The 15,294-nt window shown below is 38.1% G+C and overlaps 2 protein-coding genes across 8 annotated transcripts; one reads left to right on the top strand and one right to left on the bottom strand.

Moving 5' to 3' along the window:
• Positions 1 to 41: 41 nt before the first annotated feature.
• On the bottom strand, positions 42 to 11,014 carry vdac3 (voltage-dependent anion channel 3). Of its 3 annotated transcripts, XM_086075434.1 has the most exons (10): positions 10,861 to 11,014; positions 8,461 to 8,559; positions 5,719 to 5,790; positions 5,578 to 5,627; positions 3,912 to 4,064; positions 3,333 to 3,385; positions 2,982 to 3,209; positions 1,540 to 1,690; positions 970 to 1,027; positions 42 to 849 (listed from the first exon to the last, which is right to left on the bottom strand). In XM_086075434.1, the coding sequence occupies exons 2-10, from the start codon at positions 8,552 to 8,554 to the stop codon at positions 758 to 760; spliced, it is 951 nt and encodes a 316-aa protein (XP_085931560.1). In that variant the 5' UTR covers positions 8,555 to 8,559; positions 10,861 to 11,014; the 3' UTR covers positions 42 to 757. The 3 variants fall into 3 exon arrangements, with proteins under 3 accessions (XP_085931560.1, XP_085931561.1, XP_085931562.1); XM_086075435.1 differs by lacking the exon at positions 8,461 to 8,559 and having other exon boundaries at positions 10,861 to 10,955; XM_086075436.1 differs by lacking the exons at positions 5,578 to 5,627; positions 5,719 to 5,790; positions 8,461 to 8,559; positions 10,861 to 11,014 and adding an exon at positions 4,671 to 5,520 and having other exon boundaries at positions 3,912 to 4,104.
• Positions 11,015 to 11,729: 715 nt separating this feature from the next.
• On the top strand, positions 11,730 to 15,227 carry enkd1 (enkurin domain containing 1). 5 transcript variants are annotated; one of them, XM_086076409.1, is made up of 8 exons: positions 11,730 to 11,777; positions 12,122 to 12,213; positions 12,478 to 12,702; positions 12,777 to 12,943; positions 13,111 to 13,254; positions 13,661 to 13,794; positions 13,871 to 14,004; positions 14,182 to 15,227. In XM_086076409.1, exons 2-8 carry the CDS (start codon positions 12,129 to 12,131, stop codon positions 14,340 to 14,342), a joined length of 1,050 nt encoding a protein of 349 aa, XP_085932535.1. In that variant the 5' UTR covers positions 11,730 to 11,777; positions 12,122 to 12,128; the 3' UTR covers positions 14,343 to 15,227. The 5 variants fall into 5 exon arrangements, with proteins under 5 accessions (XP_085932535.1, XP_085932536.1, XP_085932538.1 ...); XM_086076410.1 differs by having other exon boundaries at positions 11,735 to 11,777; positions 12,117 to 12,213; XM_086076412.1 differs by lacking the exon at positions 11,730 to 11,777 and adding an exon at positions 11,785 to 11,932.
• Positions 15,228 to 15,294: the final 67 nt, after the last annotated feature.

Below are 15,294 nucleotides of genomic sequence, written 5' to 3'. Positions count from 1 at the left end.
TAAAGGCTGAACGGGTTTAGGACTCACACACTCAATAGACCTTTGAGCGACGGGGGTGAAATGGTGGAGTTTAATGTGCACTTCCTCACTTGGACATTACATTGCTTATTGCACTGTTTATGATAGTCATGTATTTGGCAAAGTGGCAGAAAAAGTAGGAAAAGTTCCGTCATGTGGTAAAACAAAAGGGATTTGATAACATTGAAATAATGAACATTAAATCCTATTTATGTACAAATACTGTACAACAAACATGGGCACATACATTTTGAGTCGATGTTAATGTTAAATGGGTATCTTTTAGCTGGAAATGACACAAGATGATTGTTGAATTAAAAAAAAAACATTTGAAAATTTGTCATATTTTGGCTTACACACAAACATTTCATTATTGAGAAATCATTATTTTTTTTTTATTCATAGTCTCATCATCATGTGTGTCTTGCGTCATTTCCAACTCAAAGATTCAACAAAAGTTAACTTGAATTATATATAGAAAATCATATTATGGCTCGGATATGAACCATTCAGCCACTAAAACATAACGTAGCCACAATCTCCCTTATTTTGTATTCTAATGGCACAAACTGAACATCTGTTCAGTTGGTATTTGCATTCAAACAAGCCCTTAGACGGTGCGTGTGTGATGATGTGACTTAGTGTTGCTGCTTGGACCTTGGAGGCGTTGTCATAATTCGCCTGGTTCATTTTCTTCTTTTTCTGCGTTCTGCGAAGGCATTTCTTCTTCTCTGCATCTTCACACATCCAACTCGAAGCCCAGCCCCATCTTGTGTCCGCCGCCGTTGACGTTCTTCCCGTCGATGAGCGCTGAGAGCGTTAGTTTGATTCCTGCGGAAAAATAAGGAAGAATGAAAAATTTTCCGTCCTCTGGTTGGTTGGTTGGTCAGAGCTAAACTTGCCACTCCATTTTACGCTTCAGGAAAATGGAAGCAGTGCAGAACAACAAACCTGGCCTGAGGGTCTGTGTGTATCCTACTCCAACAAGACAGGAGTTGTTGACTTTGGCCTGTGTGAAGAGAACAATCCGTCGTGAGTGTCCGTAGACAGCAAAGGTGGCAAATCCAGGTCCAGAAAGTAAAAACCCTGCCACAGTTTGGCTTTAGCCCTAGGTGCTAGCTAGCTAGCTAGCATCAATCAAAAACATAGAACCTAATGCCAAATACAATACTTTATTTTAACCGGTGTGTTATGTTCATTTCTCAGGAACAGCAATGATGTTTCTGGGTCACAATGACTTAATGATTTAATTATCTAAAAGTGTCCAACTTTTTTATTTATGGGCACACACTTATGAATAACACAGGCATTACTTGCTAGCTAGCTAGCTAGCTAGCTAACTAGTATCAATGGCTAAAGCCAAGCTGTGGCAGGGTTTTTACTTTCTAGCTAGCTAGCATCAATGGCTATAGCCTAACTGTGGCAGGGTTTTTACTTTCTGGACCTGAATTTGCCACCTCTAATAGACAGGAAGTGACACACAGGGACATCAGCGAATGTAATTATGCAACTATTCCTTACAGAAAGAGAGGTGTCCTTATCCAACTGGTATTTGGCTCCCACTCCATAGAGTGTGTTGTTGCTTCCGGCCGTCCAGGCCAGGTGGACGGCAGTCTCCACTGTGCTGTTCACCTTTTGGTAAATAGACCCGGCAAACTCTGTGCTGTCGTTTCTGCAATGGGCAAGCAGAGAGTAGATGTTGACAAGAGGAGAAATTGGAGCAAAAAATGTAAGATTACTGTTTTTTCAACCCTCCTGTTATGTTTGGTTGAGAGGAACAACTATACTGTGTTTAGTCATCCTAACATGTCAGAAATGTGTACAAGCCAAATGCAATATTTTATTTTAACCGGTGTGACCCGGAAGTGTATTTAATTATCCAAAAATGTCAAACTTTTTTATTTCTGTACACTTATGAATAACACAGGCAATACTTGTTTTTCAACCCATGTGTTACGTTTCTTTCACTGGATTAGTAATAACATCCTGGGTCAATTTGACCCGGGGTCATGTGTAATTATTCAAAAGTATCAGAAAAATAAATAAATGTGTGTTTAATCCAGTTTAACTAACAATGCCAATTCTTTTTTGCAATCTTGAGATTCCTTTTACCCTCAGGAACAGCAAGAATAATCCTGGGTCATTTTGCTAAAAGCACTCCCAGCCATTTTCACTGAAGTAACCCCTTTCGCTCCCGGCTGTTTTACTGGATTTTGACAGATTTTGCAAGGCCCACAGAATATTGTTTTCTATTGCTATAAAAACAGAAAGATTAGAGTCTCTTCTATCATCAGGAAAAAAAGTACATTTCTATCTGTTCTCGTTTTGCAGCAATTAGCATTAGAATATAGCTAAGTTTCATCATTATTCACAAATCTGTTTAGAACAATGGGTAAATGAGCTTTTTTTCAACATGGCCCTGATTGATCTCTTTTACTCTGCTGCCACCTGCTGGCCGTTTTTGTAATAACTATTATTGCTTCAAGCGTTCTCAGTTCAGAGGCTGCATCAAAACAACAACATACAAAACGTATGAATACGTTTTGGAGACCAATGGCCATGGTAAGATTTAAAAAAGAGCGTATTTATACGTTTTTGGGACCAAATGAGTTATTATCCCAAAAAAGTTTCAGAAATTAAAAAAATTTCAGTGTGCACTTTAAAAACAGTTGGGTATAAAATAACCCAACTATGGGTCAAATATGGACGGATCCACTTTATGGGTCAATTTGACCCAACTTTCTGGGTTGTTAAAATGACCCAAATTTTTTTAACCCAAGTAAAGGATCTGACCAATATTTATGAGTTGTTTTACACTAAAAGACCCATTTCTTGACTCAAGGTTGGGTCAAATTGACCCATAAAGTAGATTGGTCCATTTTTTAGCCATAATTGGGTTACTTTTGACCCAACTGTATTTAGAGTGCATCTAAATATTTTGGACAGCGCATAATGCTACTCACACACTGGTGTGTAGCTGGAAGTCGCGGGCCGTGTATCCCAGAGCGAAGTTGTTCACAGTGAGCTTGGACTTGGCGGTGTCGAACGCCACCTGATAGCCCGCCAGCCAGCCCTGGTAGCCCAGCACGGCGGCGCCGTGGACGGTGGGGCCGGCCATGTCGAACACCAGGTCGCAGCCCACGTTGACAAAGTCGCGCTTGTAGGCCGTCTTCAGTTTGGCGCTTTTTTTGCTGCGGGATGAAGGCAAACATTTATACACATTAATTGCATCTCAGTGCTTTTCAATTGCTTTTGTTTATTTATTTATTTTTACTGTGTTATGTTTATAATGAGGAGAACAGTTCAGTTCTTACCCTGTGTTTGGTACAAACGAGGTGTCCAGACCAAGCTTCAAACCCTTTGCCAGCTGCACACCAGAAAAAAAAAGTCTATCATAGCTCATCTTTAACTCATTCACTGCTGTAAATTCATTAAAAAAAAAAAGATTATTAAAAATTTGGAGCGACAGGCGATTTACATTTTTAATTGTAATTAATCGCATAACTTCACTAGTTAACTCACGATTAATCACAAATGTTATCTGTTCTAAATGTACAATGAAAAAAATTCTAGTTTTTTTTATACTCTTGTTAAGAAAACAACAAAACATTATTATTATATAAAATTTGTGATTAATCGTGAGTTAACTATTGAAGTCATGCGATTAATTACAATTAAAAAATGTAATGTAAAATCGCCTGACGCCCCTCATTTTTACCAATATTTTCTTTAAAAAAAGATTATAAAAAAAAATGTCTAGGTTTTCATACTCTTGTTAACAAAAGTGGTGAAAAAATGTTAAATAGAAATAGATTAAAAATGAATTTTTGACATCTATAGCCGTCAATGGCAGTGAATGAGTTAAAGGTCGTTAGTTTGCCATTTGCCTGCACCTGGTCCTCGACGGTGATTTCTGTAGCCAGAGTGTTGTCCGTGTTCCATTTCTGGTTGAAGCTGAGGCCCAACTCACTGACTTTGTACTTGGTCTCCAGGTGGCCGCCCGACTTGCCCGTGTCGGTGTTGCTGGAGCCCGATGTGGCAAACTCCTGCCAGACAAGGCGGAGGGCAGAGGTGAGAGGCAGGATGCTGGTGAAAGCGGCTCAAGGCAGAGAGGAAGTGTTCAAAGAGGGAATTGGAGCACACACAAAGCATCATTTCTCTACTGTGGGGAAGAGGTTGGTGGTCAATGTGTGAGGATATTGGTGGCAGACATTTGCATGTGCAGTGGTGCCTTGAGATACAAGTGGGGGTCACTTGTATCACTTAATGAGTTTTGGGGATTTTTTTTTTTTACTTTGACTTGCCAGTAAAAACGTGAGATTCAAGCACTTTATGGTGGCAGTGACCTCAACCCAGATAATGAACAATTCTTCAAAAAAAAAGGCTTCAAACTGTTTAATACCACTCCCAGTTTACCATCAAACTAAACACACAAAAAAAAGGCAATTATACATTTACATTTATTGACTGGAACACTTTAATGGCATTTCCATTCATTTCAATGGGGAAAGTTGATTTCAGATATGAGTGATTTGCATGATCCAGAACAAATAAGACTCGTATCTCAAGGCATGACTATACAACTGTTTTTAAACCGCAGAACACCGCATGTGTTAAGTCCCGACACGTCACACGTGCACACACTTTCTTACCATCTGACACGGACATCCAAAGAAGAAAAGCAGATGAAAAAGAGAAAGAACATTAGAGGGGGAAAATTAAAGGAACAACATCATGTATGGACAAAGGTTTCGTGAGGCCAAAGATCTTTAATTTCAATTCAGGGTAGGAACAAAGGAACTAAATCCATATTTCTATCCAATTTCACTTCCTGTGTCCCAATAATTGTGGCCATTTAGTGTCAAGAAGATCATGAGAACACTAGGGGTGTGCCAAAAAATCGATTCTCATAAGAATCGCGTTTCTCATTTACTACGATTCAGAATCGATTTAAAATGTCAGAAAATCGATTTCATTTAAATTATTTTACACTGTCTTGCCTTTGTCTGTGTGTGCCTTGATTTGGAGCGCTGTTCATGTTGTACCCGGTTTGGCCACTGAGGGGCAGTGTGGTTCCACGCGGTCTAATACACTGTTAAGTTGTAGCCACATTAGAATAAAGTCACGATCAAGTTATTCCAATCAAAGTAGTTTTTTCGCAGTGTGGAGCCATTCTTTTGAGTGATAAAAGTGCCGCAAGTAGCACGCTAATTAGCATTAGCGAGTCAGACTGGAGTAGATCATTACAATTCCTTGCACATCTATAGATGGAAGCAAAAATCATTGTCAATCAAATAATTTTGAATAAAATATCGTTCTCAATCGAAAATCTATTCTGAATCGAATAGCAGACCCAAAAAATCGGAATCGAATCGTGAGACATTCAAAGATTCCCACCCCTAGAGAACACGTTTATCCGAAGGTTTAAAGCAGAGTAAGTACTTTTCCACACAAAGGTAAAACAAACACACACACAAAACAATGGCAGAAAAAGGGATGAAACTGTAAAAAAAAAAAGATTTGCAAACAATCCAGATGTGATTTTGCAAAAGTACTTACGACACCATTCTGGGACTTGGTCTTCACATCCAGCTTCAGAATTCCATAACCTGATGACGTCATCAAAAAAGAAAAGAGAAAGATTTTTTTTTTAAATGTAGCATACATATTCACGCACGAGTTATGAACAATAGTTTTTACCATAGCCCTTGTTGAAGATGTCTTTGGCGGACTTCCCCAAGTCTGCGTATGCCGGAGGGACGGCCATTACGTCTGAGATGAAACAAATGCAAGTTATACATTCAGTAAAAAGTAGCATAACAGATATTATTTACTTTTACTTATGCCAAATATTAGAGCAATCATAAAAAAATAAAAAAGAAGAAAAGAACAAGAAGAAAAGAGATTGTCAAAATTACAACAAAAATTCTCATAAAATAAAAAAATATATATTTCTAAAATTCCCACTTATATTCTGCTAGTTTTATTATTTTTTACTTGTAAAAATATGCTAATATATCTTGTAAAATTAGGCCTATTTTTCCTTGTAATAAATGCAACTTTAATCCCTGAACAACATTTTTTCTTGTGAAAATACATTACATTTTTCCCTCCTTTTTTTTTCTGTGGCATTTTTTTGTGACTTTGAATCGTATGTATTAAAGAAAAACTCCTGCTATTATTTATGCTATTATTATTAAGAGCCCCTGTGAAATGAAAATTAATGACTTGTAAATTTGACATACAACAGAGAAGAGTGTTGTTAATAACCCCCGTTAACTATGAATGAGTAAAAACAAATTTCTAAAAAAATAATAATAATAATAATTGAAAATCTAAATCTTGTCTCTGTGGGCGTCTCCACTGAATGAGGTCAGCCAAGCCCCGCTGGATGCTACTTTGTCTATTATCTTACACATCCCTACATGACAGGTGAAAAACTGAAAATATATCCGCTTAAAATGTCTGATGGCTGGATATTTATTCCTAGCGGGGAGAGGTGCTAGCCACCAGCTAGCATGCAGGCTAACAGGGCTCCTCTGTTTGTCACCTCCCGGCTTGGGAATTTAAATAACAGCACAGAGCTATAATTAAATTTGGCGTCAAGAGAAGACGCATTTTTGGGATGTAGGATAGCTAGCAAGTTAAATAATAACTAAGTAACTTGCAATCCACTGAGAGCCATTTAAAACTAATTTACTGCCTATAAACGTCAAAAATGTATTTGAACTATTTTTTCCCGCTTTTTTTTAACAAGAATATGAAAACCTAGAATTTTTTTTAGAACATATATGAAATTTGTAATTAATCGCGAGAAGTCATGAGATTAATTACGATTAAAAACTCTAATCGCCTGACGCCCCAAATTTTATATATATTCTTTCTTTTTTTTTTGTAAATTCATTCACTGCCGTTGACGGCTATAAACGTCAACAATTATTTTTACTATTTCTATTAGTTTAACATTTTTTTTCCCACTTTTGTTAACAAGAGTATGAAAACCTAGAATTTTTTATTGTACATTTAGAACAGATAACATTTGTGATTAATCGTGAGTTAGTACTACAGTTCTCAGCAGTTATCTTCAAACATGTATAGGCCTAATTTAAGTTTAAAAAAATCTCAGAATTCACGTAATCGAAACAGTTTCCAGAATAAGTAACAATGGTCAACATAAAATCCAACAAGTCAGTCATGTCTTTCATGTAGGCTGTATATCAAATAAGCAGATTGAGTGGTTGGACTCCATCTGTTTCCAGGTATTGTTATGCACACATGCATTTTAGTGCCTCAAGTTCAGCCTCTTGGCTACCGCTTTGAGAAACAGGTCCTTATTAGAATCGTCGTCACGTATCCTATATCCGAACTCTAACAAATTTCTCTTCAAAGTACGTGTTATTAGACTGCAACCAACAAGATGCCTCCTGTAAACGTGTAGCCAAATATTTGCCAGCAAACACACTGTGTGCGTGCAAAGGACGAAAGAAGGAGTCTGGCCATCTGGTGTCGAGGCCTGCTTGGATCATGAAGGTGATGTCTTACTGCTCTCCTCCCACGCTTGATGACCATTCAGCACGGCCGTTCGCTGGCTGGCAGCCTGTCCGCTAATGAGATGATATACTGTATGGCCAAACCACTGAGCTAAAGCATACATTCAGTGGCCACTACATTAGGTACACCTGCATCCAAATATCAGCTAGCTAACTAGCTAGCTAGCTACAACAGGGATGGGCGACTGTCTGTCTGTCTGTCTGTCTTCTTATCTATCTGTCTTCCTATCTGTCTTCCTATCTATCTATCTATCTATCTATCTATCTATCTATCTATCTATCTATCTGACCTAGACAACGATGAGGTATATACTGTAGTGGCCACTACATTAGGTACACCTGCATCCAAATATGAGCTAGCTAATTAGCTAGCTAGCTACACCAGGGATGGGCGACTGTCTGTCTGTCTGTCTTCCTATCTATCTGTCTATCTATCTATCTATCTATCTGATCTCGACAACGATGAGGTGGATACTGTAGCTAGCCAGCTCATCGCTCGCTAACTCACGATCCGTGCTGTTATGTCAGTGTGTGTATTTTTGTTCTATAAATAAATAAAGGTTCCCATGACAGAAGCGCTAACATAAGCATTTGGCAGATTTGGTGACTGGTGAGCAACAAGCACTCCTACAAAGCATCAACCAGTCATTATCATCATGTGTTTCTTGATTTGTCAAGGTGACCTTGTGGTCACAATTTCACACGCTCAAGTTCATTTCTCTGATTTCATAACCACAAGTGGCTTGGCTACCTTAAGATAGTTACTGTGCCCCTGATTGAGTCCAAATATTCTCAAGCTAGGCTTCCTTCCGCTCAGTATTTTTGGGACCCTCATGATTCCAGCGTCTGTTTATTATGCAATACCCCCCCCCCCACCCCCCCCTGCACTCACCGTGTCTCTTGGGCGCATGGTGACACGTGACACAGTGGTCTTTGTTCCCTGCCTTCTGCTGCCGCGTCGCACGGCCCTTTCCTTTCTCCGCCATTGCCTCTTCAGAGGAGGAACGAATAACTAGTCGTCATGTTCTCTTTTTATAGCAACATAATATCACATACATATCCATAAACATGTTCTTAGCTTCGGTAAGTGTTAGCATATTTGTTGTTTGCAGCTGCAGTACCTATTGCATTATAGTGGCTTCTGTACTTTTGTGCACAACATGAGAACACGATAAGATCGTGAGATAACAATGAAACACAGTGACAATGGAATCTATCAAATCCAAATGTTACTGAGGTTCTACAATTCGCCCATCAATATTTTTGAGGAAAAATATGTCCTAAAGTCCGTTTGGGACTTATTAATTAATTAATAAATACAATTTAAAAAATTATAAAGTCATGATACGAAATAATGGATGTTCGTTGTGGAGTGACAATTTTGAGCACTTTATAAAATGGATGAATGGAAAGAAGAACTGTTGAGATTTATTTTATGTTCGGTCTTCATGTGAAGAAACATTCGCTCCCAAGTCACCAATCCAATCGCAGGGCACATGTAGACAAATAACCAGTCACACTGTAATTAACATCCATGGATAAATTAGAGGCTACATGAACCTAAAAAAGCATGTTTTTCCACACAAGGCGCTTATAAGACCCTCTGGTGCCCCCCCCCACCCCCCCACCCCCCCTTCTCACATCAGGCTGCTCTAAATTTAGTGCCTGGGAAAACCTGACACTGACACACATGTGACCAGGACTTAGAAAGAAAAAAAAAGGTCTTCCAAGTTCAGTGTTACTAAACCGCTGAATAACAACAAGACAAACGTCCGTCTGGGCGCACGAGTTGAGTGTTAATATTGTAGCGCCACGCTCCATCTGCCCCTCGTGCTATCTGTCCAAATGACTGCCTTGACTGAGATCAAAGGTCAACCAGACGCTGATAAGTAATGGAAATGAGTGCCTTGCACACAACAACACAGCATGATGACGAACATTAAGACACAAATGCATTCTTGTATTTGTTATTTTAAAATGCCTCTTGGCATGTTATCTTGTATGCAAAGGGATATACGTGTTTGCTGTGCATCGTTAAATTATAATACTAAAATAATTGTTAACATTCACAATAATAATAATTATATATACCGGTATTGTAAGAAATAATTCTGTCTAATAAAATATATACAATAACAGCAATAATGAATTAATGTAGATACGTATAAATCTACTTTATATTAGAAACACAATTTAAAAATGTATAATATAAAAATGTGCATTTGCTGTGCATTTTTAAATGATCATAGTAATAATAAAACATTCATGTTTACAATAAACAATCATTATATAATGGAAAAATAGAAAACACACAGTAGAGTACAGTATATCATATAACGTAAAAAAAGCATAATTTTTATTATTATTATAAGTAGTATAAAATTACATGTAGTCTATATATTAAAAATTATAATATTACAAATATCCTTATCAGTATTTGCTTGCTGTGCATGTTTAAATTATGATAAAATATACAGTATGCCATAATATATATAATAATTTTAATAACATAATATTTTAAAATTTTAATAAACACAAATACATGCAATTTGTGTAGAAAAATAACAAAAATATATTGTAAAAAAAAGGAATGAGTATTTATTGTGCATGTTATAATAATTCTGTATAATATTAAAAATGTATATAATATATAACATGATATGCATTATGCACATAAATAAATATATACACATATCATTTTATATTTTATATATATATGTAAGCTACGTGTTTACTGTCGGCATACATATCGGAGGAACGTGTGTGTCAGATAAGGTCTCGAGCAGTTACGTTACACGAAAAGGGTGTAACACTTTAACCAGTTACTACACTGTCAATCTCTTCTCTGCCTATAAACATGATGACTGTGTTATTGAGCACTCATTCCTGCAACGCACTAGTTTGCAATCCTATAAATGAATGCAAATGTCTCTTATGGCAAGGAAAGGAGGAGGGTGGGTGACGAGAGATTACAGACCCCCACTGTGCACGTAGCCATTGACCTTTCTTTCTTCGGACAGGTGGAAACTGGCCTTCATCCACAATAAAGTAGATCAAATAAATAATAATCGATGTTGTGGATGTTATTAGACAGACAACAAGATGCATATAACATCAGTATGCCTGAATGAGGTGATCAATTATACAGCAGATGTATGCACTGCGAGCCGTTTATGTCCGAAAAAGACCTGCCTTGAAAGGGGGGGGGGGGAAAGTCGTGTCGATGACAGCAAAATGTAGTAACGTACACAACGTTAAAGTAATAGGGAATTATTGTGCGCAGTGTTCTTACCTTTAAGTGCTGGCGATGTGTGCGGACTGCAGAGTTTGACAAGAAGGCTGCGGTGGGACAAGGAGAAAGCTCAAGGCAACACGCATGCGCACACCAGGCCTTTTCTGAGGGCGGTGCAATTGTGTAATTAACGTTGAACAAAATTACGGAGTTGACTTTTTATACATGATGCATTATAGAATGTAGAAATGTAAAATAGGAGGTTATAATTACGAGTTCTAATCAATATTTCATTCATATGGATTCATTAAAAAAAAAGCTTGTAAGAAACAAGAACAATCAAATGAAACTTAATATGACGTCAATAAATCTATGTGATGTCATATGTATTTAAATTATGACTTCGTATGATGTCAGTGGCTTTTTTTTATTCCATATTCTGCGTTATTTAAAGTATTTAACTGACATTTTGTTTGGCGTGTAATAAAAGTTATGAGAATGGATGGTTGCTTTTGTTAAGTACGGGTAATATTTATGCATTTTTTGTAATCATTAATTCGATATTCTTCACCTGCGTGCAGTGATATATTTTTGCACCACTGGAGGGCAACAGTGTTTGTTCTGTTTTGTTTTGTTTTATAAATGTGCAAATAAACTAAACTTTTTGAATGACGATGTATCCCTTGTTTCAAGTGTTGAAAATACGTAGTAATATTAGGGAAATTAAATACGAGACTTTTATTAGGGCCAAACAAAATACTACAGAAGCCACTGCTCGAACAGCTAGACATTAACGAACAACAAAATATCCCATTTTGACACATCATTGTCACTACTGAGCGTTTTGCTCAACATTATATGAGTGACTAATATCAGGTCTGTGCGCGGTGACGCCGTTGCCATGGCGACGCAGGCTCAAACACACGTCATCAAGCTGCGTGGCTCACGTTAATCCTGCGCTCGACAATAACACTGAGGTAAAGACACTTCTCATAGCACGTTCGCGCAACACAACGATATTCGTTTATGATTTATACAAATCGTGTGGTTTGTGTTGTTCGCCGAGAGTCACGTGTGTAGCTTGTTAGTCGAAACCCGGTCCACCGACGTCACAGTTGCTAACAATCAACAGGTTTAGGATTCATGGCTGTCATCATTTTTTATTTTCATTCGTTTGATTTCCTTAAACATCACTGTAAAACTGATCATATGTGGAATGGCAGTGAAAACGACCAATATTGGGAATATATGGCCTTGGGGATCTGTGTTAATCTTTTTGAATTTGTACAGTATATGCTGACTTTATTCATGTTCAGTACAGCTTTTCAATGTGCGAGGGGCCTTCATCAATATGCGGACCAATCCCACCAGACCCATCGCTGTTTCCCCAGTACTACAAAAGACCTGCTTCAGGTTGGTCACAATAGATGACTGGTTGGATGGATAAAATGATGGATGGTAGGTTGTAATGGTGGATGGAACTATGAATGGGTGGATGAATAGATGTGTGGAACTACAATGATGTGTGCATAGATACATAGATGATTCTAAATTGTCCAAATCAATTGACCACTGGGCAGGAAGATGATCTTCATGACGCTGAGCAGAAAATGGATGAATGGGTATCTTGGTGGAACTTTTGCAATGGAGGATGCTGATAGAACCTTCTTCTTCCAGCACTGGGTCGTTTAGAGGGAAACAAACGGGGTACGTCGACCCTGCTGTCGGGGCCTCTCGCTCCAGATCCTGTCCTGCATCCTGACTGCTACAGTGCCCGCGCCTCTGCACGGCGTCCACGCATCAGCGCCAACGCTTCCCACATTCTGGAGCGAGGGCAGAGAGGCATCATGAGGGAGCTCCTTAAAGTCGATTGTTTTCCTACCACAGAGATAACCAAGCCCAGTAAGCCACTCTCTTCATATTTGGACTTTTGGTTTGATCGATCCCACTGTTACCTGATGGTATTTGTCTGTCAGAAGAGCGAGAGTTCAACTTTCGTAAAGACAACATCCGACGCCTTCGTGAAATCCAGAGACGCTGCAAAGAAGTGGAAGCTGAGAGGGCTCGTTCCACTCCAGTTAAAGCTCTGTGGACTTCAACTAAATACCACAACGTCCAATCCAAATTCTCGGAAGATTTACAGGTGACGATTGCTTCTCTTGAAAAGCTCAGCATACAAAAGATAGGGATCATCTCCTACATGTAGCCAAAACAACAAGACTAACGCCATTCATCCATTTTCTAATATATATATATATAATCAGCATAATTGATGTCCTGACTTTTCATCCTTGTTTTGTTTTTGTGCAGGCTACCAGTCCAGCTGTGAAACCACAATGCAAAAGCTTTCTAAAGGGCCACTCTAAAAATAAAATACCACTAAGACCACACTCAACCCCTGCTGCTATGACCTTGCGTCACACTTGCGCACCTGAACAGGACAAGAATTTGCAAGTAAGAAAAGCGAAAAATTTAGATCTCTGGAAAAGAGACATGACTGACATGAGGTGAATTTGGTATGGGCCTTTTCAAAACAGGACACATTTTTGAATATTTTTTGGTCCATTTGAATGGATTTGAACACCACCTCCTCCCAAATCAGAAGTAGTTCAGATGATAAAGTGAAGCTTGTGTACACTCGTCGAAGATCAAGCTCTGAATTGGAAATAAATAAATTAAAAATCATGATCAGTCAGTCGGTGTGTGGGTTCGGTTCGAGGTAGATGATGATTTTATTTCATTTGACTGTTAGTTGGCAAGGACAACATCTGAGGCTGAATTAAAATACATGCTATACATTTTTGCTATTTGTGCCTGTAGTTCTTTGTGAGATTCATCATGATGGCGCATTCATTTGCAGGTGAAAGGCCAAAGCATAGATTTCATCAAGTATAATGCACGGGCAGCAGGACACACCATGCAGAGGTCTCAGTCGCTGACAAGCCTGCGGGATAAATCTGTTCCCAGCGCTGTCAAGGGCCAAGTGCCTCACTAGTGAGTCATTTTCTCCAAGAATGCTCAACGTGAAATAGCATTTTCTCACAAAATCTGAGAGTTGTGTTCTACACAGCATAGAGGAGAGGAAAAGGCAGTGGCGTGAGGAGGAGGAGGAGAGGCGGAAGAAACTTAATCCGTCTGTTCCCGCTGGTCACACTTTGATGGCTGAAAACGACAGGCAGGAAACTCTGAAGACGCTCAAAGAGAGTACGTTTTTATTCTGTAACTGTAAATGTGTTTTGATACATTTAAAAAATAGTTTAAATCATGTCTTAAGGGTAAAAGAACTGTTGTTTGATTTTGTTTGGTTTTTAAAGTTAATGTGGTTCTATCTGTACAGTATTTCACTGTATAGTTGGTAATTGACTGTTCTTCTCGCCACAGGCCATCGCTCCCTGCTGACGGAGCTGCAGTTGCTTCCTCTAAAAGCAGACAATCTGAGTGTTCGCTTGCGCCACGCTCATCTTGAGAGAAGACTTTCTGAGATCGAAGAAGCCATCAAAATCTTTTCCCGGGATAAAGTTTTTGTCAAAACAAATTCCTAAGCCGTAAAGAGGAGATAGGACGTACACTTGTTGAAATTTGAGAATTGATTTCGACTTGGATGTTAAATTATGCAGCATTATGCTGTATCATGTGACCTATAGTATAATGATAGTGTTTGAAAAGTTTTTTTTTCATCCTAAAAATTGAGAAAGTATGCACGCCATGGATTACAAAAAAAATCCAAGTTGCTACTGGATCATATGATTTTATTGGGTGAAAAGTGCTCCCAAATATATGGGAAAAAAGACTACTTGTAAATATTTATATTTGTATACACTGTACTGCAGCGTTTTGTTTTTAAAGCAAAGATGTGATGGGCAAATCAATCCCAAAATGTTGAAACACTTGACCTTATAGCACAATTTTGGTAAATATTGTATAGCCATTAAAGTCAACTGTAACCCTGCCTTCACGTGCTATGGGAATCTCCTAGTTACGACCGAGTTCTGTTCATGTGCTTTTGTTGTTATAGCAAAAAAAATTCACAAAGCAGCTGATGTACTCTTTGCTCATAACCAAACAATTATGGCAAATAATGAGTTGTAAAGGACAGGACATTGAAGGCAGCATAAACAAAGTAATTCAAATTGCAATACTGTTAATATAAACTTCTTTCAAAGATGTTTTTTGTAACTAATAGTACCTATTTTTCTAATATGAACATTATTTATTTGATTAAATGCTCATTTATAGTTTTGTGTACTTGTAGGGTGGCTGATAGAGCTAGCCAGCTCTCATAATCATGAAAGTCGAAGAAAATATGGCAAGTGTGTTATTTACTGTATTTTTCCTTTGTTTAAACTCGTTTTCTTCAATTAATTCGGATCAGTGATACGAACTTGTGTTTATTTGGTGTTAAAAGTAAAGTAATAAACAGTTGTTTCAAAAAAGAGCCGTTGATATTTTTTTGTCAATGTTAAACCAAAACTTTATTTAAAAACTCAAACCTGC

This window comes from Leptonotus elevatus, chromosome 5 (assembly GCF_054856555.1).
Source record: "Leptonotus elevatus isolate MCC_2025b chromosome 5, RoL_Lele_1.0, whole genome shotgun sequence".
Lineage (NCBI taxonomy): Eukaryota > Metazoa > Chordata > Actinopteri > Syngnathiformes > Syngnathidae > Leptonotus > Leptonotus elevatus.
The sequence above is the reverse complement of the archived record's forward strand: the minus strand, read 5'-3'. Positions and strand labels throughout refer to the sequence as shown.

Excerpts from the sequence above, each read along its gene's own strand:
- vdac3 (XM_086075434.1), bottom strand. The coding sequence starts at position 8,554 with ATGGCGGAGAAAGGAAAGGGCCGTGCGACGCGGCAGCAGAAGGCAGGG. Across the intron at positions 1,691-2,981 it reads TTCCAGCTACACACCAGTGT|AAACGACAGCACAGAGTTTG; the intron begins GTGAGTAGCATT and ends TGCCCATTGCAG. Across the intron at positions 850-969 it reads CACACAGACCCTCAGGCCAG|GAATCAAACTAACGCTCTCA; the intron begins GTTTGTTGTTCT and ends ATTTTTCCGCAG.
- enkd1 (XM_086076409.1), top strand. The coding sequence starts at position 12,129 with ATGTGCGAGGGGCCTTCATCAATATGCGGACCAATCCCACCAGACCCA. Across the intron at positions 12,944-13,110 it reads AATTCTCGGAAGATTTACAG|GCTACCAGTCCAGCTGTGAA; the intron begins GTGACGATTGCT and ends GTTTTTGTGCAG. Across the intron at positions 13,795-13,870 it reads AAGGGCCAAGTGCCTCACTA|CATAGAGGAGAGGAAAAGGC; the intron begins GTGAGTCATTTT and ends TGTTCTACACAG.